Source organism: Passer domesticus, chromosome 11 (genome assembly GCF_036417665.1).
Source record: "Passer domesticus isolate bPasDom1 chromosome 11, bPasDom1.hap1, whole genome shotgun sequence".
Classification (NCBI taxonomy): Eukaryota; Metazoa; Chordata; class Aves; order Passeriformes; family Passeridae; genus Passer; species Passer domesticus.
Window position 1 is genome coordinate 25255144 of NC_087484.1, and position 27064 is coordinate 25282207.

The 27064-nt window shown below is 40.1% G+C and overlaps 1 protein-coding gene and 1 long non-coding RNA gene across 8 annotated transcripts in view; one reads left to right on the forward strand and one right to left on the reverse strand.

The window, feature by feature from the left end:
• CLSTN2 (calsyntenin 2) overlaps nucleotides 1–27064 on the forward strand; it is a 418740-nt gene that overhangs the window by 187008 nt on the left and 204668 nt on the right. For 5 of the 7 annotated variants that reach the window (XM_064384805.1, XM_064384804.1, XM_064384803.1 and 2 more), the window contains one exon: nucleotides 21106–21228. In XM_064384805.1, the coding sequence (XP_064240875.1) occupies nucleotides 21106–21228 (123 nt within the window). Of the gene's footprint in view, nucleotides 1–13769; nucleotides 13836–16239; nucleotides 16283–21105; nucleotides 21229–27064 lie in introns of those variants that run through there. The other 2 variants (XM_064384806.1, XM_064384807.1) reach the window with 2 other exon arrangements.
• Nucleotides 5821–7505, reverse strand: LOC135278481 (uncharacterized). The gene is made up of 2 exons (XR_010345982.1): nucleotides 7329–7505; nucleotides 5821–6442 (listed from the first exon to the last, which is right to left on the reverse strand). It is a non-coding gene; the product is annotated as an uncharacterized LOC135278481 (long non-coding RNA).

Consider the following 27064-nt stretch of genomic DNA (forward strand, 5'->3'; position numbering starts at 1 on the left):
TTCCACATCTCAGAAAAAGCAAATCAATGCCTCCATTATAAGAAATAGTAATAGAATTAGTTTTTCCTGCTGCTTAATGTAACAAAGCATTCAGTTAAAAGAATAATTTATAAACACCATATATTACCATAGAATTAAAACTTATGGGTCTTATGAAGCTGACTGGCATTGTACTCCTAATTTTTATAAAACTCTTTTGTTAACACCTTCAGGCAAATCAAGGAGAAGATACCCTAAAAGGAACAGAATCATGGCTACAAATAAAAGCTGCAAAAATATGCTGTCTGAGTAAAATAATTTTGAAGAAATATTTGAGGGCTATTGAGTGCACACTTCACCATGTTGTTCAGAATTCTGTTTTCATAGTTGTAAGAGGTGTACAGAGTGGGATATTGAAATTAAAAGGTGAAGAGATCTGCAAATTTCTGAGGAGAATGGCAGGAGCTACGAACAGCCGCAAAGCTGTTTGTGCTGTCTTTGAACAAAAGAATAAGCACAATGTGTTTGTACTGAAGTAGGCTGGCTATACCAAGAGAGAATAATAAAAAATAGATTTATACTCTCAATTTGCTTACTTTAAACTTTTAAAATGACAAAACAAAGTTGTTACTGTGTCCAGCCACAGCCAAACACTCCCAAAGCCTACTAATACCTGCCTTTTTATCATTTATTTACAATGGAAAAGGAACATTTAGCTTCCTTAGGGATTACAGTGTATGCACCTGCCAGTCATGTTTGGAAAAATAGGAGCCTAAATTGGGAGAAAGAACAGGAGGAAGAGCCTTTCCTCTGGGGAAAGAGAAGTTCACTTTTTGAAGGAAACAATGTAGTAATGAATTGCGATGGATTAATTTTAATTTAATCTTTTTCTTATTATACATTAAAGGGCTGCTGTGGAGGGTATTTCTTTAGCGGTTAACCATCAGGTGAGACTTGAAAGTGGAGCACATGCAGCAATGTGTGGAATGGGTTTGTTCTTGATGTTTGCTTTGTAGGTAGAAATTCTGAAGTTTAAAATCCAGTCACTGTTCAGGCAAAATATTTTTATCGTGCCACTGAAAGACCATTCGTACATTTTTCATGCTGCTTTGGAATTTGGAGATGTGTTCTCAGGCTTTGAGTCCAGCTGTGAGTGATTAAACAGTTTTAAAAACAAGACCAAACCAAAGGCAGGCAACTGGGCACCTGTGGGGGCTGTGATAGCTGCCTTGGGCTGCCCTCAACAGAGAAGGCTCTGGGCCACCTCTGCTTTGCTTTTCTTGCAGATTTTTTGTCTCTTGTCCAGATTTTACCTATTTGGTAACAGAAAAAGGTGAAATCTGTGGCTACATTAAGAATTGCACTCATGTTTCAGGCCTGGGGTTGAGCTGCCAAATTTTGTTCTGTGGTCAGATCCAAATTTTGTTCTGTGGTCAAATCAGGCAGAGTCATTTAGTGTGGTCACTTTACACTGGTGTCTGCTGAGTTTGGAGATATCACCTTGTTCTGATGGGTTTGAGTCTGTGCTACCTCTGTCAGCTGCCAGAACTGGGTCTCTGAAAGCTGCAATGTGGCTCTGACACTTCTGCCTTTCACTCATGGCTGCAGTTCCCTGCTGAGGCAGAAGTGACGCCGTGAACATTCGTGATTTCATAAAGCTTTGGCTCTGCACAGGAATGGCTTGGAACATTCACAAATTCACACTCATAAATCACAGCTTAAGGGATTTCTTCAAAACATTGAGAATTGTGTATTTTCTGAAGATTGCTACATACTCTTAATTTTCACAATTTAGAAGCTTTTCTATTCATAAATGCTCTGGTCACTTCAGCATTGCTGTGAGACTGCTTGGCGTGTTGCATCTGCAGTGCAAGCTTGATGTAATAGAGTTATGGTTATAATCCTGCCTTCTGAGAAATGTCCTGAAGGAAATGATGAGGGAAAGACCTGGTGAAAGGCCTGGTCTGTCTGCATGTGGCCCCTTATAGTAACTGCTGCCTCAGATGAGGATTCATAAAAGGTATTTTAAAAGCTTAAATATGTACTCATATATATTGCCCGTCCATTTTCTTTTTCAGTGGACCCCTTCATATGCTTTAGCCTTTGAATGTGCAACTTTCCCTCAGGAAGGAGAAATTTTTATTGTTATATTTTGTCCGTTATATGAAAGGATGCTAAAACTGAAATGAAAAAAGAAATAACTGAAAATATTGATGTAAAAAGGAAGAAAGAAAAAAGTAAATACACTGTGATCAATACCAGAAACAAACAGACAAGGATAAGTGAATCCAAACACTGACAGATGTACAGGAATAATGTTTACTGTCTTTACCATCTAAAAAAAAGAAAGAAAGAAACCAAGCAAAAAACACCCCAGCCTGTGAGCCTTACTAGCTTTTTAACTTGCTGTGGAATTGTTCTGTGTACACACTGAGGAGTAGCAAAGGTGCTTGTGGCTGTGCACAGCACAGTCCTGAGAGGCTCACTATGGTGGGGATATTCTCCTGTGTGCTGATCTCTCTGCTGGCAGTGTTCTGTTGTAAGTGACATTGTGAACACTTGTGATGTTCCTTGGAGCTGAACCCTGTCATGACCATGTGCCATCACCCATAATCTCTTGTGTAAAAAGAACTTTCATTTTAGCCTTGTTTGGTTCAGAAAGAAAACCAGTTACACGTTTTGTTAATGTCAATGCTGAGGCTGTCATGGGAGGAGTTTGAAACCACTGCATTTGAAACTGATGATTAGAACCTTTGTTTTTCATAATGATCTTTCTATTGCAAACAGCACAAGATGACCATAGAATAAACCCAGAAATAGGATTAGGAGCTGGAAGAATACACATTGAAAAGTTTATTTATACACTTTGGGTCTTACTGGGATTAATTCACCAAAGATTCTTCAATTCTTCTTCCTATCTTCTCTCTTCTTCAATTCTTCTTCCTATCTCCTAGCTGTGTGCAAACGTGACCAAGGCAGGTCATGTTTTATTGGCCTGAAACTGGAATAATGTCATTGATTGTCTGTGATACTATTTCAGATTGCTCTGCTACAATTATGATGTGGGATTTTGTGACACTGTTGCACAGAAGTTTTCTGTATCTGCACAATTCAACAGATATTTCTTACATCCTCCAAAAGAAATCAACTTCCTAACAGATGCCTTTGCAAGTGGAAGGTGTGGGGTGTGGGAGGATGGCACTATTGTACATTGTTTTGGGTATCTTGGTCTGGGGGTGATGCTGGTATGATGTAGTGGCTACAGAAACCCAAGATCCAGTGAAGCTGTTGGAGTAGAGCAGACTTACATTGATTCCAGTGTCCATCAAATTATGACTTGTGTAGGTTGTTGTCCTGCTTCTGATAAAAAAGCTTTAGTAATGAACATGACCACAGCATTTCTCTATAGAATATGACTGATTAAAAAAACCCGAAACAAATGAAACAACTGACTTGAGTATTTTTACAGAAAAATACTTTCTCCCCTTCCTAAAATTCAATGGTTATAATATATTTGATGTGACATTCATTTTCTGTCTTTAAAGTGATTTTTTGGACAGTGTCCTTCATTCAGTAGCAAATACTAGAAGCTACCAGGGCCGAGATGAGCTGCCTTTTCCCTCAGACCTTTGTTCTCAGATTTTTCACATAACTGGCAGATGTGTCCTCCCAAAAAGACAGGACCTCCGCACCATGCTATCTGCACATACAAATGCTGGCATTGCATTGTACTGTTACAAAAGCAGAAAACTTTCCTCTGGCAGTGCTTTTCCTGCAAAGCCTGGAGACTGCTCCAGTTGTTTCTGCTCTGCTAAGCTTTCTGAATAGGCTCTGTCCTAAAAGCTTTGCTTAAAAAAAACAACCATCACAGCTTTGACTCATGGAGAAGGAGAAGAAAAAGTCTCAACCAGCTCCCTCCTTCTTCATGCCAGTGCTAGGCTGCAGAATACTGGGGGGCTCTGGACTGTAGTGATGGGTTGTGGTCCAGGGCAGGAAATGAGTAAATCAGCTGTGACTTTGTGGGGAGATCTTGTCAAAACCGATGCACTGAGCTGAAGGACTGGAGTAGTTCAGGAGTTGATCCCCAGTGGATGCCAAGGCCCAGCCTCAGGGGAGCAGAGTTACTTGTCAAAAACATGGGGCAAAAGGCAATGGCAGAGGGCTTTCAGCCATGCAGTTCTACTCTAGCCCTGAAGTATGGCAAACTGTGGAGCTTGTAGTGATTATATACTTGTTATCTTGAAATCAGCTGCTTAAATTCTTGTTTGACTTGTTGCACCAGTGAGAATATGATCTGTGTGATGATCTTAACATTTTCCTTTTTATTCAATTTTAATTTTAGCAAGGAACAGTGAAAGGAAGACTTGTTGCTGGTGTTAGGGAGGAGGGAGCAGATAAATTATTCAGTTAGCATGACTCTTATTTGTGATAGTGCTTAACTAAAAAGGGCCATACCAAGCAAATTCAGTGACCTTTTTCCATGTTGCCCCTCACAATGATACAAGCATGTTTTTACACTTTGTTATGCAAATGTGCAGTGTAGTATCAATGCTAGGACGGACGAAAATATGTGCAGCATTTGTTAGGGCAGCTTGCTTGTCATCATTTCCCTCTGTCATATGCATCTCGTTAAAATGTATGAACACATTAAATACATTGGGATAATGGTGTGTGATGTGTCTGGGAGGGGCAGTGGCTCCCAGGCCGTGTTCTGCACAGCTCCATGTGTGTGGTGTGTGTGTGGCAGTGGCTCCCAGGCCGTGTTCTGCACAGCTCCATGTGTGTGGTGTGTGTGTGGCAGTGGCTCCCAGGCCATGTTCTGCACAGCTCCATGTGTGTGGTGTGTGTGTGGCAGTGGCTCCCAGGCCGTGTTCTGCACAGCTCCATGTGTGTGGTGTGTGTCTGGCAGTGGCTCCCAGGCTGTGTTCTGCAGAACCTTTCAGCTCCCACATGTGTGTTCCCCCTCTGCCATCTGAGCTTGGATCAGGCCTGCAGGGGAATGGGGATGCAGAGCTGCTGCTGCTGGGGGGGCTTCAGGGGCATCCTTGATGTAAAGGCACTCAAAGTACTGCTTTGAAAGGGAAGATACTTTTGAAGGGTTGCCAAGTCCTGCTCAATTCCATATCCCTTCTGACAGCAGGGCTTTTCCTCCTTTGTGTGTGAGGACTGCCCATATATGAGAGCAGTCAAACACAATTGGCCCCCTCTGCCTGTTCCTGCTGAACCACAGCAGGCCTCTGAACCTTGCCAGGCAGGTGACTTTAGTTAATGGAGCTTGTAGATTTTATTACTGACACAAATAACAAAAAATATTTTTTTTTTTCCAAAAAACTTCCAAAGGCAAGTTAGTCTGGATTTTTAGGTGTTTTTTTTTTTTTTTGGCACCCCTGCCTCTTTAATCTCTGCCATAGCAGTAAAGGTTGATAAGCAGTGTTGAAGATGTACTGATATAAATACAGCCAATTGCCAAATCCCTGCATCAGTCTTGTTAAATTCATGTTTACATGATTATGTGGTGTCATTTCTGCATTTATATAGCTGCAGGCACTTTCCTGGGCTCCCAAGTGTGATCCAAACATTGAAGGAGCTCTGCTGTTTCTTGCTGCATTTTAATATATAACAATTTTAGTGTTTTTAAGTGTGATCTTGAATGAATGATGTTTCAAAGTCACAAAAAACCTGGAGTTGTGTGGGATTATTTGTATTTTATCCAGGACAGGCTCTGGGCAGTTACAAGTGTGCTTTTAGATTAGATAAAACTTGTGAATGTTGTACAGTTCAGATGACGACATGACGGGTCCAGACCTTTTTGCTATTGCACAGAGGGGCATAAATGCAGGGTGAGGTCTTTAGAACTTTCATTTATTTGCAAAATGAACAAAAAATAAATAAGCCTATAACTGTGATTTAATTCATTCCTTCTATCATCCTTTCAAGCACTGGTCTCTCCAAATCAGGCAATAAGCAACTGTCAGTGTTGACCCCTGGAAAATACTTATTTTTTGCCTTACCACTTACAATATGGTGTAATTTCTGCATTTAAATAGCTTCAGGCAGTTTCTTCTGCATCCTGGCTGACTTGTTTTGTGGAGATCTTGGCTCTTGTCAGGAAAACCTGAGTGATCTGGTGTGTCCCCACTGTTTGGGTTCTGCCACAGCTGCCAGGGCTGCACAGACTGATGGAGAAGGTTCTCATCAGGCTGGGGACTGAACAGATTGTTTCATTTTGGTCCCTTTTGGTGTCATCTAGAGTAAATGCTCAGTCACTGATGTGGTTCAGCTGTGGTCATCAAAGCTTCCTTTCATCCTCTCTTGGATTGTATTAAGGTGTATCTGGTTTGGTGTTTTATGTGTGCTTGCTCTCCAACTGTACTCATTCCTTCCATGTATTTTATATTTAACATGCCTTATTTCTTCTATCATAACCTCCTATTTTGGAGCCAGAACCTCTTCTTGGGGATGTCTAAAGGAAGAGCAGAACAATTTTCTATTAGCAGCAATTTTCTATTAGTAGCCTGTCATACTTTGATGCTGGCACAATGCCAGTGCCCCCATGAAAATATACTTTCCCCAGTGGCTACTGTGAGATGTGATCAGAAATAGAGCAAAGCAGGCTCCAACTTAGGAATAAGGGAAAAAAAAAAAAACCTTTATTAACTACAATATCTAAAAAGGAACAGACACAGAACTCAGAATGAAAACTCTCCAAATACGTTCCTCCTCCTCCACCCCATTTCCTCCACAGCATGAAATAAAACCTTAGATTTTCACCCAGTCACCATCTCTCAGATAATCAACTTTCAGTCCATCACTACCCCTCAAATAATAAGCTCTCAGTCCATCAGGGAGAGAGGAGTCTCCCCTTGCACCATAGGCTTCCCCTGAAACACAACTGAAACTTATTGTGCTTCCGTGTCACTCGTGGCACTGCCCTCACAACCTCTGCCCTCGTGACTTCTTCCCCCCCCCCCGTGTCCAGTGCTCTCACCACTGCACATGGACCAGGACTGCTTTTAGGGTTCCCTGTTTAAGGATGCTCCACCCAGTTCCAAAAGCAGCTGTCTCTTAACTTCAGGACACCAGTCCCCCCCCAAATTCACCCCCTGGGACCGAGGGGCCTCGTGAACAGAGATCTTCCTCTCCACGGAGACAGAGGGCATCCCACACCCTCCCCAGCCGTCTCTGTTCACACCACTGCTTCACCGCACTCTCTTTGGCTTCAAGGCATTGCCTCCCCCTAAATGCAGTCTCTGTGTCACAGGAAAAACATGGGTCTGTCCATGGCCATACAAGAAAGAGTCCAGCCCAAGGCCACTCCATCATCTCCTCCCACCTAGGTTTCTTCTCACCTCTTCTGACATCTCTCACTTGCACCAACTTTCATCACACTTGCCCATTTCTCTCCTGTTTCATCTCTTTCTCTCTCTCCTCATTCAGATCCAGGAGGATCAGTATTTGTAAGGTTTCCATTATTCTAGAAAGGGGTTAAAATCTTCGCCCTGTCTGCCCAGAACTCCCACAGCAGCCAGGCACCTTCTCTCGCCGCATCCCCCACTTTTCCTTCTGGCCGGCAGTGCTGCCAGTCCATGATATCGAATTTCAAGGCAGCACGGGCACTGGCTCTCTCTCTCTATCACTCTCCCGGGGGTTAGGAGGGGGGCGCGATGCTTCTCAGGCTCCTCCACCCTTCCATCTTGCCAGGCCTTCACCCCCTGCTCTGCCCGAGGCTCCGGCCTACCTCACCCGGCCGCATGGCTTCCCCCAGCCAGCCCCGGCTGGGCGGGGGAGCTCTGAGCTCCTCCACTGACCGGGACCAAGAGAGAGTTCTCCTGGGAGTTCTCTGCTCTTTTAACCCCCTGTGTTCTCAGAACCAGTCCATACCTTCACTGGCCAAACCAGGTGCCACTATTCAAATCCAAGCACTGATTGGTTTGACCACAACCTCCCAAAACACTCTCAACCTTCTCAACCTAGGACACAGCCCAGATTTTGTGAGGGCCAAATGTCCTTTAAATATACCATTGAATATATCCAGTGCAATCAATGGAGAAGAGATTATCAGCAATTGTTTCTGGTGAAAGGAGCCTCAAATGCAGAGTATCCAGAGAGCTCCTACTTAAAATTGGAACATAGAAATTGGATGGAGTAGTTGCTTTAGGGAGCACAGAAAAAAGTTCTCCTTCATGTTACACACATTTTCAAGTAATCACTGGCTATCACCAGGGTGACTTTTTGCAATACAAAAGTAATGATTTCTTTGTGAGATCTGAAATAGTAGGAAAAATTGAAGTCCAAGTTCATTTCTTGAAAATATGTCCAGGAGCTTTAACCTTTTCTTCTGATTTCATAGGAATGATTTATATAGTTGTATATTTTTATGCCCAAACCTAGTTTTTTTAACCAGGTTGTAAAAAATATCAGAAACGTGACTTCAGTCAGCTATTTCTTTGACAGCAGCTCTGAAAATTAATGTAACAAGCTAGAAGAGCCTTTTTGAATTTTAGTGGGTTTTTTTAAAATGGAAACTTGGTTGCAATCTCCTTTCAAAATTCTGTTGCTTGCTCAAATGCAGATATTGTGTTCATAATGAGGGGTGAAACTGACAGGACATGTCTGTCAGTGGAGTAATGAAAATGAAATGATCAGTTTGAAATGAATGAACCGTAAAATATATAATTATCGGTCAGTGTTCCATACCATTCACAATAAAAAGCATGAAATGGAATTTGCAATAAAATGTGTCCCATCTGCAGTACTGTAGGACAAAAGCTGAGATGTCACAGGTCAAAATCATTCATATTAGCAATTCATAGAGGTGTTTGGTAATTAGGGACTGAGTGATGAGGGAAAATACGGTTTGATATTTAGTCATGAGACTTAACCAATTAACTAAAAAAACCCCAAATGGGTGGAAAATGCTATTTCATTTTTCTTCCATCAGTCAGTCTTTTGTTTGACAAACAAGTTTTTCTGCACTTGCTGGAGCCCTGGAAACTCTTCTTACAGCAGACAGCAGTAATTAGGAAATGATCTATTTAATTATCAGGGAATACTAATAAGCAATGAATGGAAGCGTAGCTATTTTTGAGATTAGACAGACAGGAAGGAATTAATTTATATACATAAAGAATGTATCTTATGCAAGTACTCTTATCTAGCTCTTGTGAGCAATTAATTATTCCAGTATTATATATTACCTGTTTTGGAGGAAAACATACTGGTTGCATGTAGTGTTCCAGTGTTTCTCAAAATCAGATGTTTTCTCCAAATGTGCATTTTCATTTTTGGAGAAGAAATGCAGCTAAGCTGTCGCCTCCTAAGCAGTGAGCATTCCTTGGGATTGTGCTGCCCAAGAGCAGGAGCTCCTGTCTGGCTGAGCAGAGATTCTTTCACTGTTGTGTGAGTTCCTGCTGGCCTGTAACACAGCAGAATGTTTTTCACCAAGACTCAGACCTGCCGTTCTCCATCATCTTCTGATTTTCCTTCATTTGCCTTAGTGCTGTTTGGGTCCCAGTGGCTGCCCATACCTTGTGAACCACATGTGACCTTGGTGGGCTCAGGGCCCCATTCCCAGGCTGGTAGTGTCACCGGGCAGGCAGCAGGGCTGGGCTGGAAGGGAGGAGCTGGTGGATGGCCATGCCTGCTGTTGGGGACAGCTGTCAAGCAGGAATTACTGCAGCAGATGTCCCTTGGTTGCCTCGTGAGCAAGTGAATATCCCATCCCACAGAACCTCCTGCCTCATCGCCTCCCACGGGTAATCCAGCTGTAGGCTTGATGAGGTCTTTAATGAGGAGGAGGTTTTACTGTGTGGTTTTGTACAGTCAGGAAGATTGGTCAGCCTTGCCTCAGTTCTTTGTTTCCTGTGGGGTTCCCTGTGTGGTGTGCCCCAGTTCTAAAAGTCTAAATTTTGGTATTGCCCAAGGAGGACAGAAACTCAAGCGGGAACTATAAATTTTGGAAGAAGGGGGAACCCTAAAAGAAACCTTGGAATGATATTTATCTTGGCATCTGATGAAAGGCTGTGCAGACCCCAGAACACTGGCTTGCAATCTCCTTTCAAAATTCTGTTGCTTGCTCAAATGCAGATATTGTGTTCATAATGAGGGGTAAATTATTTAGTTATGTTTTAACTGAAACAGAGGAGGGGAAAAGGTAAGCCACACATTCAAGTGATTTCTAGGTTTACCTTCCTCTACTTGGATATCTCCTTCCTCACCTGTTTATAGGATCAGGCAAACATGAGAGGGACAGTTGTACATGGAGGTTCTTTGGAGTCAAGATTCAGATTCAGAGTCAAGATTTAAGAGAGCTGGAAAAGCTGTCTTAAGTTGTTGTGAAATTTGATAGTTTGTTCTCATTTCTAAAGAGGCTATAATACAAAAAGTATCGTGGTGCTGTCATTGGATCCATATGGGGACAAGAATGTGTTGATTGTTGGGGCAAGGTTGTGGTCCAGCTTTGACTTGGAGCTCTGGGAAGTCTTGACTCCTAATGCAGGCAAATTGTGCCACACTTTCACCCCAAGCTCCACCTGTACTCAGCATTTGTTATTTAAATGCATAAATGTGGGTAGGAGGAAAGAGTACTTGCTAATGTAAGAATTGCATTTTAAAACTTGTCTGTTGGCAGTATAATTTCTATGTAAATAGACTGATATGTTTCAAAACATTCAGCAATTAGGAGACACTTGAGGATGTTGAGGGAAGAAAGAAAAATAAGAGCCTGTTTCCAGGTTGAAATGCAAAAAAAAAAAAAAAAGGCGAGGGAGTTTTGAGGGAAGAGTAAATCATTCAAATAAGACCAGTGATAATTTTAGGTTTAAATCTGTAGAAAATGTACTGAGAGAAAAGACTGCCTTGGAAAAAAATAAAGACTGCATTGATAATGAGAAGGTGCATAAAATTAATTAAATTAAGCATTTTGTTATAAGTCAGAGTTATTTATAATCAGAAACAGCATCAAAGCTTAAAAACATATTTCTTTCAGGCAGTTCCTAGGTCTACACTCAGCTGTTGAAAGAAAACAAATGCAGCAGAAAAAATTAAAGTGTTGCTAGAATATGTCTGAAGAATGCAGAATAGTTACGAAAAGCAGGGTGTCAATTTGTTCACCGTATGGATTCCATAGCCCATGGAATTAAGACATTCATTGCCATGGAGAGATGAAACACAGAGGTCTTGACTCTTATAGTGTCTGGAACAGCCACATTCCCACTGAGTTTTGGGGGGTAGACAGATCATTATTTGTTTTGGTGTCTATAGAAACTTCAGTCAGGACTACCAACTAATAAGAGCTGTTGTATGGAAGTGCAAAGAAGCTGGGCTCTGTTCCAAAACCCAGCAGTTCTTGAGGACACTACAGAGAGTCTGTCAGAAATGGCCGTGGTGGATAGAACTGCACAGAATGGTACCAAAGCAGGAGACACTCCAGTGTTACCTTTGTCCTGCCTGTGTCATTCCTGCATTCTGCTGGGACTGAGAAATGCAACGCCATCAACTGACACCTGCCTAGGGCACTGATGGTAGGAAAACTTTTGCAATCCTTGCTTTATTAATGTGTGGGACCATGTGACAAATGCCATTTAAAGTCATATTCTGAGAGGTTTGGAGTGAGGTTGGAAAGTCAGTTAATGGATTTATTTTGAGGTACATTTTGACTTAAGACCTCTGAACACAAAATAAATACTTACGAATGGACTTCCTGTAGTGTTTCTCTGTAGTGCCCTTCTGCCTGCATTACTGGGAGTTATTTTGACACTTTGTGGTTTATCTCTGGGTTTGGTCCATGGCTGGCGGACAGGTTGTGATGACCCTGTGCCTGTCATGGAACAGAGCTGTGCCACCCTACCTGTGAACAGCTTGCAGCAGAACAGTGGATGTGGCACCTGCAGTCCCCCTGTGGTCTGCCCATGATGCACAAATGGTGCAAGACGATCAGAGGATATGTACTCAAAAGGGTTTTCATGCTCCCAGCTCTGGATTTCTGTGCATTTTCACATCTCTCCCTTGACCTTTCAGCTTCATGAGCCTTTGCCCGCACAAACGTGGCTAGAATTTATCAATTTCTCTCAGTTTCTTGTGCTCTTCCTATTATTCCCTTTTAAAGAATTGGAGTTTCTTGGTTTTCATCAGGGAATAAAGCATCTCTTCTGTAATGCAGTCACAATTTCAAAACCAACATGATTCATGTAGAAGGAGTGGTGGCCATATGAAAGAAAAAGATGAGTAGCTGCTTTCAAGATCTGCCAGATGAAGTAGAGGACAGGTAATTTGTAGCAATACCTGTCCTATACATGACCAGCTTCTCTCCACTGCAATATCCTTCAGCCCCTGCTGTATGGAAATCTGTTATTTTAAACAAATAATGAAAAGATAAACATCAATACTTTAGTCTATTTTTTTAAAAGAAACTATTTACTCCTTTAAAATCCATGGCATTAGGATTTATCTCAATTCCCAAGATTTCCAAATGTGTAGGCTCATATGTAGGAGCATAAGATTTCAGTGAGATTAAATTTGTATACTGAGATAGTGCTCAAATCTGTGCTATCAAAATAGTGTGGCATGAAATTTTATAAAGGCTACCATTTTTTAAGACTTTTTTTTCATTTATTTTAGCCTCATAGCATAATAGGGGTTTTAACTTGGAATTTTTCAAAATACTTTTCTCCGCTACAGAGTATTGCTGACACTCTTGAGACATAATTGCATAAAGCCTAAGATACCTTAATATCCTTTTTTAAAACTTCAGCTCAAGGTACTATTTACAAAGGAAAAAGTGCTAATCTGAATGATTAGGTGCTGAAAAACCTTTGAAAATCTTCTCAGCCAGTGTTAAAATGTCTCGAGTTCTGTAGTATCTGTAATGTTCACTTTAGAGATGTCATAATTGAGACATTCATAGGAGAAATAGCAGCAATTGGAAGCCCCTGGTTATGGTATTTCGGGCAGTAAGGGGGTTATTGCAGATGCAAATTAGTTCTTCAGTTACACAGGGCATCCTGCGGGCCTGCAGCTCCTCAGTGAGATCTGTCTTTGGTGCTTCTGTGGGAATGCTTTTGCTTTTCTGCACAACTGCTGTATTTGATTTGTTTTGCTTCCTATGAAAACACACTGTCATGGTAAAAATGTTCACTGGGGATCTGTGTCTTCTTCAGAATTACGTGAAATATCAGGAGTATTTGCAAGGTGTTGATGTCCAGACAGTGAAGCAGTGCTGGGAGCCCTGGTCAGCTCTGACTTTCAGAGCTCACTCCATTCTTGTTTATTTAAGGAATAAGGACAAGAGTCAGGTTAAGTTAAAATGCCTACTGTTAATGCTCATAATGGAAAAATAAATCCATGTTTTGAACAACTTTCAGCCCAAACGAAAGACAGCATTTGTAAGACTGGGGCTGCTTCATACAGTGAGTGTGGAGTTATTAAATAGTGAAGGAAGTTAAATTAAATTATAGAAGGGTTAAATATTGGGCATCTCAAGCTTTTATGTCTTTTTAAATTAGAATGAAGCTGTTTATGAGGAATTAATGTTGAATTAAAGATTGGCATTGATAAGCAAGATAAGTGAAATGCTTTTTGAATGCAAGTAAATACATAGGAAAACACCTTGTTTGTGACTTTTTTGTGCCATTGAAACATCAATGAAAACATTTTTAAACCATTGGATGCTTTCCCCACGAATTTTAAGTGTGTAATTTTCATGTCTGAGGATTCAATCAGTAAGTGTTGTTAAAGTTCCTGTAGATGGCTGTGGGACAGACTCATCCCCTAATTCTGATTTTGTTCCTTAGATATGGGACATGTGCAGCTTCCTGCTCTTAATGCTGAGGCATGGAAACTGGGAGCTCAGAATTCAGGTTTGCATTCTCTGAAGTGTGTTTGTTATGACAACTATCAGTAGATAAACTTATAAGGACATGTTGATGAAGGAGTTGAAATGTCTTTTGCGTTAATTAAAATAACTTTTAAGCTTAAAGGCACTTCAAGGCCCAGAGACCACAACTATGTGGTCCATTCCCTAAAAGAGGGCACTGAGACAGGGTGTAAAGACTAATTCCTGTATGCACAGGAAAATTCAATATGTGCTCTTCGGAAATAAGGGTCAGAAGTAAAAAATGCTGCTGAAAGTTTTACATCTCAGTATTGTAAGTGGAGTTCTGCAAAATTTGTGGCTGGACTGTTTTTCCTGAACAGCATAGGTTTGGGTTGAGCAAAGCATTCATGAAGTTCTTGTTCAATGTGTAATATTAATTTGCTCAGTGTTAAGAAGGTTCTCTTCCCCACTCATAAAAAAATCCAAACAAACAGATTTATAAGAGAATTAATTGTGTTTATGGCTGCATAAGCATCTCAACATGTCAGAATAAGTACAGAGTATGTTATTTTACTTTAGAAATAGCCAACAGCAGTGTAATTACTGACGTTATCAAGTCTATTAGGCAAGACAGTTGGTACTTTTGGTTAAATTAGTTTGTAATAAGAATTAGCTACTAACAAAAGAGTCTTTCTTTTTGAATGTTGTCCCGTTTTAATATAAGAACAAATTTTGTTGATGGGAACTATCTTTATTGAAAGGCCTTCTCTCGGGGGCCAGAAAATGTGTTTATGGCAGAAAACTTAGTGCAGTGTGTTGGTGCAGAATAGCTTTTGCTGTGCAGCACAATCAAAGCAGTGCCGAGGTATCCACAGGAGCTCCACTGAGTAATTTAATGTTGCTGAGATGCACTGCCCATAATGTATTGCTCAGTTAAAATGTTCTCCAAAGAGTTCACTTCTCATAATCACACATCATAAATCATATAAATTCTGCTTTAACTGATCTTAATGTCAAAACTCCCATTGCCTTAATTGGGGCAGGAGTTTCATGTTATTATTTTATGTAAAAGCACATAAAGCATTTTAGTTTAAAGTTGTCTATCTAAAAATAAAGACAGAACATAACTACCGGAATTTCAGTAATTCAGGCAATGGCATCACAGGGAGAACAAAGTATATGGGACAGAATAAATTTCTTCTCTACAATTTGTCTTTGGCAAAGCATATAAAATGTGTTTTATATCTGAACCCTTCTGGAATGTTTTCAGGGTTTTTATAGATAGGGAAACACAGTTCCTCCTGATAAAGGTACTCAATTTTTTTTTCCTAATGCTGAGAAAGATTTAATCCTATAAGATGCAAACATTTATTTATTTCTCCTACTTTACAGCCATTATTAGTTTCCACTTTTTACTTAGCTTCTTTTTCCTCAAAAATGCACACAAAAATCCATGTCCTTGTTTTCTCTGCCTTCCAAAGGAAGTCTTAAATTCTTTCTCAAACTCCAATCCTCATTTCTTTAGTGAACTAAGCCCCCAAATCTGCCTATCTTCTGAACATTTTTGTTCTTAGCTGCCACTTTGTGAGATCTGGGATTTTGCTGCAGTCTTTGGTTTCTGTTCCAGGCTCATTCTGGAAATCCAGGTTTCTATCTCAAGACATACCTTGGTAGAATTAAGGTCTCCCCTGTTATAAAGCTACACATGCACAATACACTCACATGCATGACCCGTGTGATGAGGACTTGCTTAGTAAAACATGATCTCTGAAACACCTCTGTGTAGTGACATCCAGTTACCAGAAACCAGAGCTACTGGAGACTCCAGTGAATTTCTCTTCAAGGTTATGAGATTTCAAAACTTCTCCCTTGTTCATCAAAGAATGACCATAGCATGAGCCACACTTGTGAGTCAAAATCATCTTCTGACTTCACTCTCTTTCAAAGTTTCTCCTTCTTGGTTCAGAGCCCAGGGCTGTTGAAGCTCTCACAGAAACTGAACAGTGGACAAATCATGGGTTTAGTTGCCATTTTCTTTGGAACACCTGAAAAATGAGCCCGAGCTGTGGCCATTCCTGACCTCACAGGTGTCACTGTGGTGTTTCCTCAGGAAAGCACTGTTCCCAGGGAGGAGTGACTGCCAGGTCAGTGCTGTCCAGGTCCAGGGGCTCTTCCAGTCAGGGGAATTGTGCCTTGCAGCTGTTCCTGTGGCAGCTGCATCCCTTGGGAATTGCTGTGCAGCATCCCCCAGCAGGGCTCGAGCAGCATGCCTTGCTGTTCAGTGGGAGGGCTTGCAGCATGCACAAGCAGGAGGTTGTCTGACATTCTGCAGGAGTTAATGGGATTTCCTGCATGCCTCAAAGGCTTCCTGGGCATCCTCAGTTTGGGTGGTTCTGAGGGGAAGGCCTTTGACATCTCCACAGGATTCCAGCAGGCTGAGCTGAAGATCATTAAGTCAGCAGATGAAAAGACTTAGAGCTGAAAGAGGTGGTAAGAAAGCTTAAATTTTCTGCCAATTTTTCTGGACTTGACAAGCTCTTTAAGCTAGAGATGAGAGAACATATTATCAACACTATTAAATGGAAAATAAATCCATTGTGCTATTTAGAGGAGAAAAGGAAAGACAACATTTCTTTCATAAAGCAATTCTTAACCATTATAATTTGCTACCTTAGGTTTCAGCTGCCTGAAGTTTAGAAATCGTCAGTTAAATCAACTGACAGTATTGAATCTGCCTTGGTGTCAGGAGTTAAACCTTTTTATAGTCACTTTTTTCTTTTATAATTCTTTTATAATGTGTTATTTTTGGATCCGTGACATTTTCTAACTGATTTGAGTCAGAAACCATCTGAATTTTGCGAATACCATTGTAATGTTCCCTTGTACACGTGCTGCTTCCCACCCACCCCCTCTCTCTCCGCACCCTAACAAGTGTGTCTCAGCTTAGAGAAAGATGGCTTTGCTCATAAGATGATGGCCTCATACATTTTGTCCTTATTGTACTCCTGTTATTATAATGCTCCTGCACTGACAAATCACAGCTGTGCTGCTCACAGGCTTTGGGACTTGGAAGATTTAATGCGCAGACTGTGACTGCCTTCAGGAAGTGCCATGCATGTCTTGCAATCTTGAATACACTGCACTAGGTCAGCAAGTTTTGTGGGTTCTAAATGTCATCTGGGCCTTTCTCTGTGTTCATCTCTGTGTTCACCTCTGTGTTTCCTGTGGGGCTGTCCTTACGCAGACTTTCAGGACAGCAGTCCTGGGCTGGGTTCCCCAGACCCTCAGAACGGGGCTGGTTTCCTTGGCTGTGTTCTGCTCGGGTGCTCTCGTGCCCGGAGCGTTGGCAGAGGGAGCACAGAAGGGGCCTTTCCTGGCACGGTGCTTCCACTGCATCCCCAGGCTTGTGATCACAGCCTTGCGTGGGACAGACCGGGAAATGCCCTGTGGACAGTGCAGACGAATTGTAATGGATCAGCCTCGAGCTGTAATAAAGGAACATTAATTGCCTGATCCTAGACGGTATAAATTATTTATAATATGTGTTTATATGAATGACTAATAAATTGTAGGAAGGGAGGCAAGTTTGAAAAAGACAAACAACCCACAGCATGGGTATCTTTATGTCTTAGCTAAATATGTTTGAATCATGCAAGCTTCTGATAAATGCTTCCAGAGAAGATATTTTGTGAGGAAGACAAAACCTTTTTTTTTCCCCTAGGTTTAGAGTTAATATCAGTGTGCTACAATTTAATATGCCTTAAGAGGGAAAAGTTTTTTTGTATACCTCTTACCTGTTGATTATCTAGCTTATTTGCTCATTTGAGATTGACTGGCTGTGCAGTGCTCTGCCTTTTAATTCCTGAAACTTCACATACAAATCTGTGTATAGATCTCTTCCATTGTCTTTAGCAAATGCAAACCAAAGAAAAGTAGCTTGTCTATCACTTTACTTTATAGAATGCTGTGAATTTGTAAGCATTGTTGAGAAACATTGACATACTTTTTGACCATTCCTGACTTTTCCATTTTAAAGATAAAATGAAAAATTCCCATCTTATTTAAAACTTTAAAGAATTTAAAAAAATTAAATTAGTACATTTTAATCTTTAAAATGTACTAATAAGTACTGTATATAATCAAAATCGTGGTACTTTTTCAATAATGCAAATTTTGTTTTTCTTTTCTAGTTAAACAGACAGTTTCATATAGCCTGAAATAGACAGCATGATAAAACATTTTTGTTGTGATATTTAAATAAATGCACTACTATGTGATGTTTAAATAGTGGCACTACTATGTTTTTGGAAACCTGAAATCCAACTGACATATCCCGAAGTAGAATCAATAGCTCAAATAAGACAAGACAAAACACTTCTGGATTTTGAAAACTCTCTTCTTTTGAAGACACTGCATAGGTATAGGAAAATATCAGTAATTTGAGAGCTTTGTTAACCTGTGGATAAACACTGGCTTGAACCAGTCTAATATTTTGTAGTTGTCCTTTTGTCTCTAAAGGATTCATTGATCATGTTACATATAAAGGTTTTTCCTTAATAATCTATTGTTTTATGAAAGCCTGTAGAGTGGTTTCTGCAGTTAGTTCTACGGTAACATTTTACTAGCCTTTAGCAGGGAGAAGATAAACAGCCCTCCCAGCCAGAACATCACCTGCTCATCTCAGGATTAGAGATTTCTTATTTTAAAGCAAGTATCCAAAACAGTGCAATAGGATCAATAATTTTCATGATGTGAAAATATTCAAAGAGAGATCATCTGTTGCAAAAGAATTGTTTTGCATTCCCAAAGAGCATGGATGTTTTCCATTATTTGTAAAATTTCCTTACCACAGATCACACAAAGCTTATATAGCCATAGTTTTACATTTGGGGATGTATATCTAAAATTCATCTCCAAGATAAGAGCTTGCAGATAATTTGATATATTATTTTATTTTGCTTTCGCTTTATTGTTCTTTTCCTCTTCCCAATACTAGTCTCTAAGGTCTAAACTGTAGCATTTGTTCATAATGCATTTTTCTTTGCTTCCCCCAAATATAATTTAAGGAATGATGTTGCTGCCACTCATTTGAGTGCTGTTATTGCTCATTGGACACCAACTGGAGAAAGCTAAGGCTGGTAGAATTGCACTCACTGTATTTTGAGTTCCTTAAGTAAAAGTGTCATCAAAAGTATTCCCTAGGAATCAGTAAGAGGAAAGTTTTGATGCTTTTTTTGTTTGTTAGCCTGTTTGGGTTTTTTGTTTGATTGTTTTTTTAAGAGCTCAGACCCTTAACCAAATCAGGAGGAATGAAAAGCATTTGGTACTTGAAATTTGAGTTGCATAAGGAATTCCCTTTTGATGCAAGCTTGTGTTTACTGTCTCATTATGGTTCAGATGCATCTGCCTGCAGTCAAGGGATGCCCTTTGGCTCAGTGCAGCCTGTGTCCCTCCTGTGAGCCACACCTGAGTGCCACTGGAGCACACTGGTCTGCATGCTCAGGCAATTCACGTATTCCATTAACAAATACAGACTGCCCTGCAAACCAGAATCCCAAATGCCATAAAAAGCTCTGAAATTGCATCCATCACTTCTCATTTTTCAACATCGACAAGACTTTTGGCCTTCATCTATTACATAAACTCACCAATCTCTACTCTGGCTGTACAGTCATTACAAGATAAAGAGATTTGAGATCCCTGTTTTCCATTTCACCTTTCCCTGACACATCCACAGTTTAATCTTCCTGTTGCTTAGTTATTGCAAAAATGGGCAAAACCAACTACTGTGAAGATAAGTATGCTTTCTTTTGAAAGAAGATCTATTGCAAAATAGGAATGAACCAAAAGCTCCCAGATTAGTGCTAGAATATAAAATCAGCTTTAGAAGGATCAGTCTCCCAAGTCCACAGTTTCCTAATGGTTAAACAAAGAAGCAAGAAAGGAACAGAATGAATTTCAATTTGCCATAAATATATTTGTATGCTTTTCCCAAATAGCCAGTGAAAAAAATACTTTGTTAATTGCCCATGTTTACCTGTGGCCAGAGCCCTCTGTGTTGTCTTTGTGGTTTTTGCTGCTTTCTTCACAAAGGGAGAAACTTGAATCTCATTGATGTCTGGGGGTTTTACAGAAGACAGGACAGTAAAGAGTTTAGGGTTATATCTGGATTTTGTTTGGTTTCATAATTTTTTAATTTATTTTTTAGTTTGGTTTTAGTCTAAGTGTCAACTCTTCATCTTAGAGGTGATTTCTCTTAACTCACCAGGTATTTTCCTCAGCATCTGGTACCCACAGCTATATAATAGGTATAGAAATTACCTTGCCATCTGAGTTTCCTGCAAGTGGGGTAGATATTCCTTGATGCAGTGCTCCCTCTTGCCTGGGGGAGTACATTCCTCAAACTGAAATTCATTTAGCTGTCACCATTGTATTCCTTATGTAGGAGTTCCAGTGACATAGCATTCAGATTGTGCCTGCAGGAAGAAAGCTCAATTTATAACCAGAGCAAAGCTAAGCTTCTTACATTTCCCCCTTCTTTTTCATTTTGTGTCTTCATCCTTTCCAGTCAGTGGGAGATGGATGGTGAGAGGGGTGTAAATGGAGAGGGTTCAGCAATAAGACAATCTGGTGGTGTAGTGTAGCCTCTCCTTAAAGTGTCTTTTGTGTGATCTTCCAATGTGCTTCAAGATCAGATATCCAAATGTTCAACAGCTGGATTTGAAGGACAGGTTTTTCCAGAAAGGATTCAGATCCCCTGGTTAAATTGTGAAGTAGTGCAGACTTTTACCAGTAATTAAAATGCAGACGCTTGTTTTGTCTATAATGTACAAAGCACAGAAGTAATTGTAGTATTGTTCCAAAAATACAAAGTGAGAAGGTAACAAAGAGTTGAGTGTTCTCACCCATCGTTCTGCTTTGTGTCTTGTCAAGTTGGGTTTCTCAGGATGCCCTTTCTCTTGTACCTGGGCTTTGCAACTGAAAGTAATTCCTTCAAAACTGTCTCAACCTGTTAGGCTGACAACAGGTCACATTACAATGACACATTACAAATATTTTGCAAATTGCCTTTTTATTTCAGTGTCTTAATTGGAGGGATGTCTGCAAGTGTTGGTTTTCTCATCAGTGCAGTACAATGTGCGTGTCATTTTTCTTTTATATCTGAAAGTTTATTGTAGGGATTTTGTTAGTGGCTTTTGAGTAATACCATTAATATTGGAAGTATGTTAAATAATTTCTTTTTATAGATAAAATGAGCTGAATGGGTTTGAAACACAAACCAAATTAATTAGGCATGTTTTCTTCTTTTCTAGTGAATAAACACAAACCCTGGATTGAGACGTCATACCACGGAATCATAACTGAAAACAATGACACTGTGATTTTGGACCCTCCTCTGGTTGCTTTGGATAAAGATGCACCTGTTCCCTTTGCAGGTAGGAATGTACATGAGCAGCAGCATTTGAGCCTGTGGACTGCATTTTGAATTTATTGGCATTTGTAAGGAAGGAATTTCCAGTGTAATTTGAAAGGCACATGTAAAGGTTGTGTCTGAGTACTCAGGACCTGACTGTTGGCCCACAGATCCTGAAATGAGGTGTTCTCTACACTGAATTTGTTGTGAAGCAGACCAGAATAAAGAGAATAATACAGAAGGCACCCACTATCAATATATTTTTAATGAAAACACAATAATTACGCAATTACACTTGAATTTGCTTTTATAGAAATTAATCATTGCAATTGCCTGAAGTAATAATACATAATTAATTTTGTTCAGCAGTAACAGCCCCTGCTTTCTCTCTTCCTTTTCTGTTCCCTGGCTATGGACAAAATGTGTGACAAATACTTAAAGTTGCTCAAATCATATCTTACTGTGTAAGCACTTTATAACTGTCGAGACTTTGACAGAAAATTTAATGGAGGTTTTGAAGATTTTTGCTCAGATTGTTGTATGATAGATGTATGTCATATACAAGTTTGCATTTGTATTAAGTCTATTTTACCCGACACTTTTTCTGTCCTGAGTCCCTTAAGCAGAATATGGGACTTCAGCATGTTGTGCAAATTTTCTCTTAAATTCCCTCTTTCATTAAAAATACTTTTTGAAGAAAAGAGAGAATAGTAAAGCTTGATAGCTGCTATGAAGATCTTAAGATGGTGCAGTTGTTAGAAAGACGGTATTGCTTAAGAATCTTCACCTTTTCTAAGGAAAGGAACTGGTAAAGGTGAGTATTCTTGTTCTCAGGGAGTTGTCATGTTCAGGAAACAGGAGTCCAAGCGCTTGTCTCAAATGGCATTTTATAGCATCCTGAAAAAATTGTTCTCAGTCCCTTTTCTCAAAAGTTTACACTGGTATCAGCTCCTACCCTGCCAAACCAGGGCTCCCAAATGGTTTTTGTATGTTGACCTCCATTTTAATATCAAGATTGTTTGTCACTCATGGTGCCCAGTGATTCTTGGCTGCATGAAGATCAATTGCTAGTGAAAAAATGCTCTTGTCATTTTTTTCCTCTGTCACTGTGGGTGTTCCATCTTAGATTTGGTTCTTTTGCTTGCATTCCCTTAGGATCCTTTCAGGGATGTTAATCACGTGCTATTGTAACTGACACTGCAAACTCTGCTGACTCCAAATTTGTTAGCCTAATTATTTTCTTCAGCTTTTACATTGGGTGAATCAACACATTTTTCATTAAATAGTGATTTGCTTTTCGTGTAGAAAATCATCCTTTGAAGTACTGAACTTACACAGACAGACTGGCTTTTGTGATAAAGGTTATATTAGACAGTAGCTTTAATTTAGCTTCTCCATTTATTGATTTGAAGTATTTGTATTTTGAGAAGTATCTACTTCTTACAAGGGAAAATACTTTCTGTGTATTCCCTGATGTTAATAGTTTATTTCCTGATAATATTTGGCCTCATGATCTGCAGTCCAGGTATAATATTGTTCAGGGTTTGTACTGATTGAATAGTACTGATTGCCTTTATTCCCTTGAAGGGCCTGCACTCTTTATGATTTTGGAAAAACCTCTGTGCAATTAAAAAAATACCCCAAAACTCTTGTCTTTTTAAATTGTTGGAGGAACTTACTATTTCTGTTGTAGTTTTTGATTTAATATCATATACTTTTATTTGGTTTCATAATATCATTGCCTTATTAAAGGTTTTTATGGAAAATTAAATTTGCATAATGTATTTAGTAGGAGAAAACTGAAACAGATACAAGTACAACATTAACAATATTCCGTAGCTGTACATGTAATAGTGTGGTAATGTGGAATGTCTTTTATGGCCATATTTTATTTAAATGTGGAAATTGCAGTTATATAACATATCAGTCTTCAACAGTAACAAAGAATCAGAGCCCCAGCAGTTCCTTTATCATCAGCCTGTTAATATTTTCAGTACTTTGTACAACTATTGGAGAAGAAAAAAATTCTAGTGGTTGGAAAGTTCTCCATGTTTGGGTGGTTGGTTGTTTTTTTAATGGGCTCAGATTCAAGAATATATCAGGGCAGTTTCTGATCTGTGCTGAAATGTCTGCTGAGATCTCCTTGAGCAAACTGTAGTAAGACTAACTTTTTGTGAATTCTTTCCCTGTAACTAGTTGCAATAGTCCCCTGCAATAGTTTTCAGGCAGACGATTGGCTCTTCCATCAGGATTTGTGTTATCTTATAAAAATAAACTTTTTTTCAGTAGTACCAGTGTGCATTTGACTTTAAAACACACACACAAAACCTACTGACAAACGATCCCCTCCAACAAACCAAAACAAACCCCAAATTTCAAACCCAACAAAAAAGACAGCAACCCAGCTGCCATGTAGCCATTCACTGCAGATGGGCAGGAGCTCTACAGGACCAGAACTGAACCAAAACAGAAGGCACAGTGTCAGTTACGCCCCAGGCTGATGTTCCCAGGGCACACCTGTACAGAGACATGGCTGGATGTTATCTGAACTGTGAAAACTTCCTGCTCTTCTGTTCTGGTTTGAAAGCAAAACCAGAGACTCCAAGTCAGAAATACAATTTATTAGGAAAAGGGAAAAGAAAACCAAAATGCGTGCAATAATGCAAAATAAAAACTACTAACAAAGTCAGAATACTACCTGACACCCTGTTGGTCAGTCCAGTTGGATTGGTGGCTGCAGTCCTCCTGGAGTGGCAAATGTGGTTCTGTTGGAGCAGTGATCCTGTAGAAAGGGTGTAGTCTTCCTCTGAAGATCCGGTGGAAAAGATGGCCATTCCTCTAGGAATCCAGTGGAAAGACTGTCTGCTCAGTTCCAAAACCCAGATTATATCCAGGTGGGGATGCTTAGCTCCTCCCCCCTGGGCAGAGCATCTCACAATGGGCTGATATCATTCTCTGAGTCATGTGGTGGGTCTATTAAACAGAAATGGCTCCTGGAGGGAATTATCTCTGAGTCATGTGGCAAGACATTGATGGGCCCATTAACAGGAGATAAGGGAAAAACTGACACCCCTCCTGGTTTCAGCTGTTCTTGAGGATGGGAATAGGATACATTTTTATATTGTAACCTAGGACATCTTAATGGCTTCCCTTTGAAGTGTTTCAGTGACAGGTTTAGGGAAATGTACAGGGTTTACCACTGTGACAGGTCATGGTAGGGGAAAATGCCTATTTATTGAATAAAATTATCTACATTTATCTACTAACTTATACTTACATATTCCATATTTATATGTTGCTAGTGAGGGTGTAGTTCTTTTGGACATGTGCTTGACTCAGTCCTTGTGTTTGCACCATGCTCCTTGCTGCTTGCCCTGGTGCACAGGTAGCTCATGCATTTAGTATTTTTCACCTGGGCAAATAATTTTTCACCAGGTAACTGCTTTGTTACTAAGAATAACTGAGCTGTTAAGAGGCATTTGCTATTCAGTGATTCTTATCTGCCCTTAGTGCTTTGACATGCTTTCTGTACCCATTCCTGTGGTCTCTTTTTTTAGTTTAAATGTTACTTGTGGCACAGGCCTACTCCAAACTGCAGACAGTGTTTTGGTTTTCACTTATGGAAACTTTAATTTTTTTTCTAATACCTCTGCCTTTTTTCATTACCATGCCTACTAATATAAGTCTGTCAACTCCTTCTAGGAGTCCACACATTATGGTGCACATCAAACCTGAGTGGTCACAAAAGAAAATTACTGTAATCTGCACCTTTTTTTCACCTCCGTCTAATGTTGAACATCAAGGGTGATGACAGGAGAAAAAGGAGTCTTCGGTGCAGTTACCTTCCTGACAGGTCTGTGTTTCCAGGAAGGACTAAGGAGAGACTAACAGGACTAAATGTGCCTGTGAAAACACTGGCTGTCAAATGTGATCAGCATTTTTCATAACTGGAGCACAAAGACTTTCACAAGATTGCAATGAATGGCTTTTCATGTCTCTTTATCTAATGAATTTATTGTGAATAATTGAAATATATGTAAAGTCCTGGTTCTTAAAATTATCATGGTATAAGCATACCTCACTTTCTCTTTTTTATGCAATTGTATTTTTGGTCTCCTGGTTTGGAAGGAAAGCTTGAAAATACCAGTATAAGCTTGTAAGTGTGAGAAGTTTCAGGATCAGCAGTTTCCCATATTTCAGTTTTTCAAGTCCTGGCCCAGAAAGTATTTTCACAGACTGGTGTTGAAGTACAACTGACCTTTAAAATATCTAAACTCACTAAACATCCTGGAGCCTTTTGCAGGATATCAGAGACATTCCCTGACCTCTTGGCCATTCTCTCCCCTTGGCCAAAAAATACCCCCAGAAAATGAACCCCTACAAAACCCATAAAGAAATTGTAACCATTCAGGCTTAGGGGTAGTTTGGCTAGAAACAAGGAGGGATCTACTGAATCAGTTTGTCAGGATTCTGTCCCTCACAAAATGCTGTGAGATGATAGAGGGCTTTTGGAAGAGACATCTACCTGCATTCCAATAACAGCAACTACGTTTCATCAGCAATGCTGTGAAAAAATAGATCGGAAAGGAAATTCAGGATGTCATCAGTCCATGCTCCTGCCCAAGGCAGGCCCTTGTCATTCCTGAGAAACAGTTTTCTGTCCTAATCTTACAGATCTGGAGTGGCAGAGATGCAACAGCTTCCCTGGGCGATCTATTGCACACTTCACCATACTCCTGGTTTTTCATGAAGCTTGGTCTGAACTTTCTGTACAGTGGTTTTAGCCCATTAATTTCAGTCCTAGCCACAAGGCAGAGCAGATTATTCCCACTCTTTTTGTGCAGAAGCCTTTTATGTTACTCCCTAAAAGCACTGTGAGCATCCTAAACAGTCTGGTGTGGAGGGGGGTCCTGCTGCTCATGGTGTTTTCTGAAGCAGAAAAATAGGACGTAACAGTCAGGGCAGTGAGGTGATGGATGTCCCTTCTCACCCTGGAAGAGAGGAGCCAAACTTGTCACTGTGCCCCATTTCTGGGCTGATAAAGTCACATTTGAATGCCTTGTGTCCCAGCAAGGCTGAGCTGGGCAATTGTACCAGGGTGAGCTGGACCCATCACATTTTCAACTACTTTTATGCTGTTGATAAATTTATGGAGAGCCTTTCTTAGCAAGATCAGAGGCCTGGCTCCCCCCAGACAAGTAATCTGTGTCTCAGAAGCAGTTCCAGTTCACACCTCCTGGGCAGATGGAGGTCCAGTCTCTGACTGGTTTTGGCTGTGCTAAAAGCACTGTAAACAAAACCAGCCAGGAAGGACGCCAGAATATTCACTAAACTACAAACTCTCCAAATTCTTTTTTATTTTAGTAGCTCAGAGGATTGTGTATTCTCAGCTACACCACAGCATATCCAGCACTTGTCAGCCCACTTACACCCAGGGACTGAACACAAAGTCCCATTTCTCTGTTTCAGACTGTGAAGCTGCCCAGCCTCCCTGTTTGTTTGTTTGTACAGAAAAGCAGTGGCATTAATAACAGCAACTACCTTTTTGGTACAACATTGAAAGTACAGAAGTTATTCTAAAATTGTCATTTGGAATATTATCATTTCTACTCACTGCCACCGAGACTTAGAACACAAGTCAGTTTAGGATGCCCAGAATTCATTGGTGTTAATTATTTCTCTGTGAAATTAAGGTATGATCAAAAAAATATGATGTGAAGGCAAAACCATGGAGTGTTTATAACAATTTTTAAATTATTTTTAATTTCTAGCTTTGAAGCTTACATTTATTGCTGTAGCTTAATTAGTTAAGACTTTAGCCTTCAAAGGCAAAAAAACCAATCTCTTCATGGTGATCC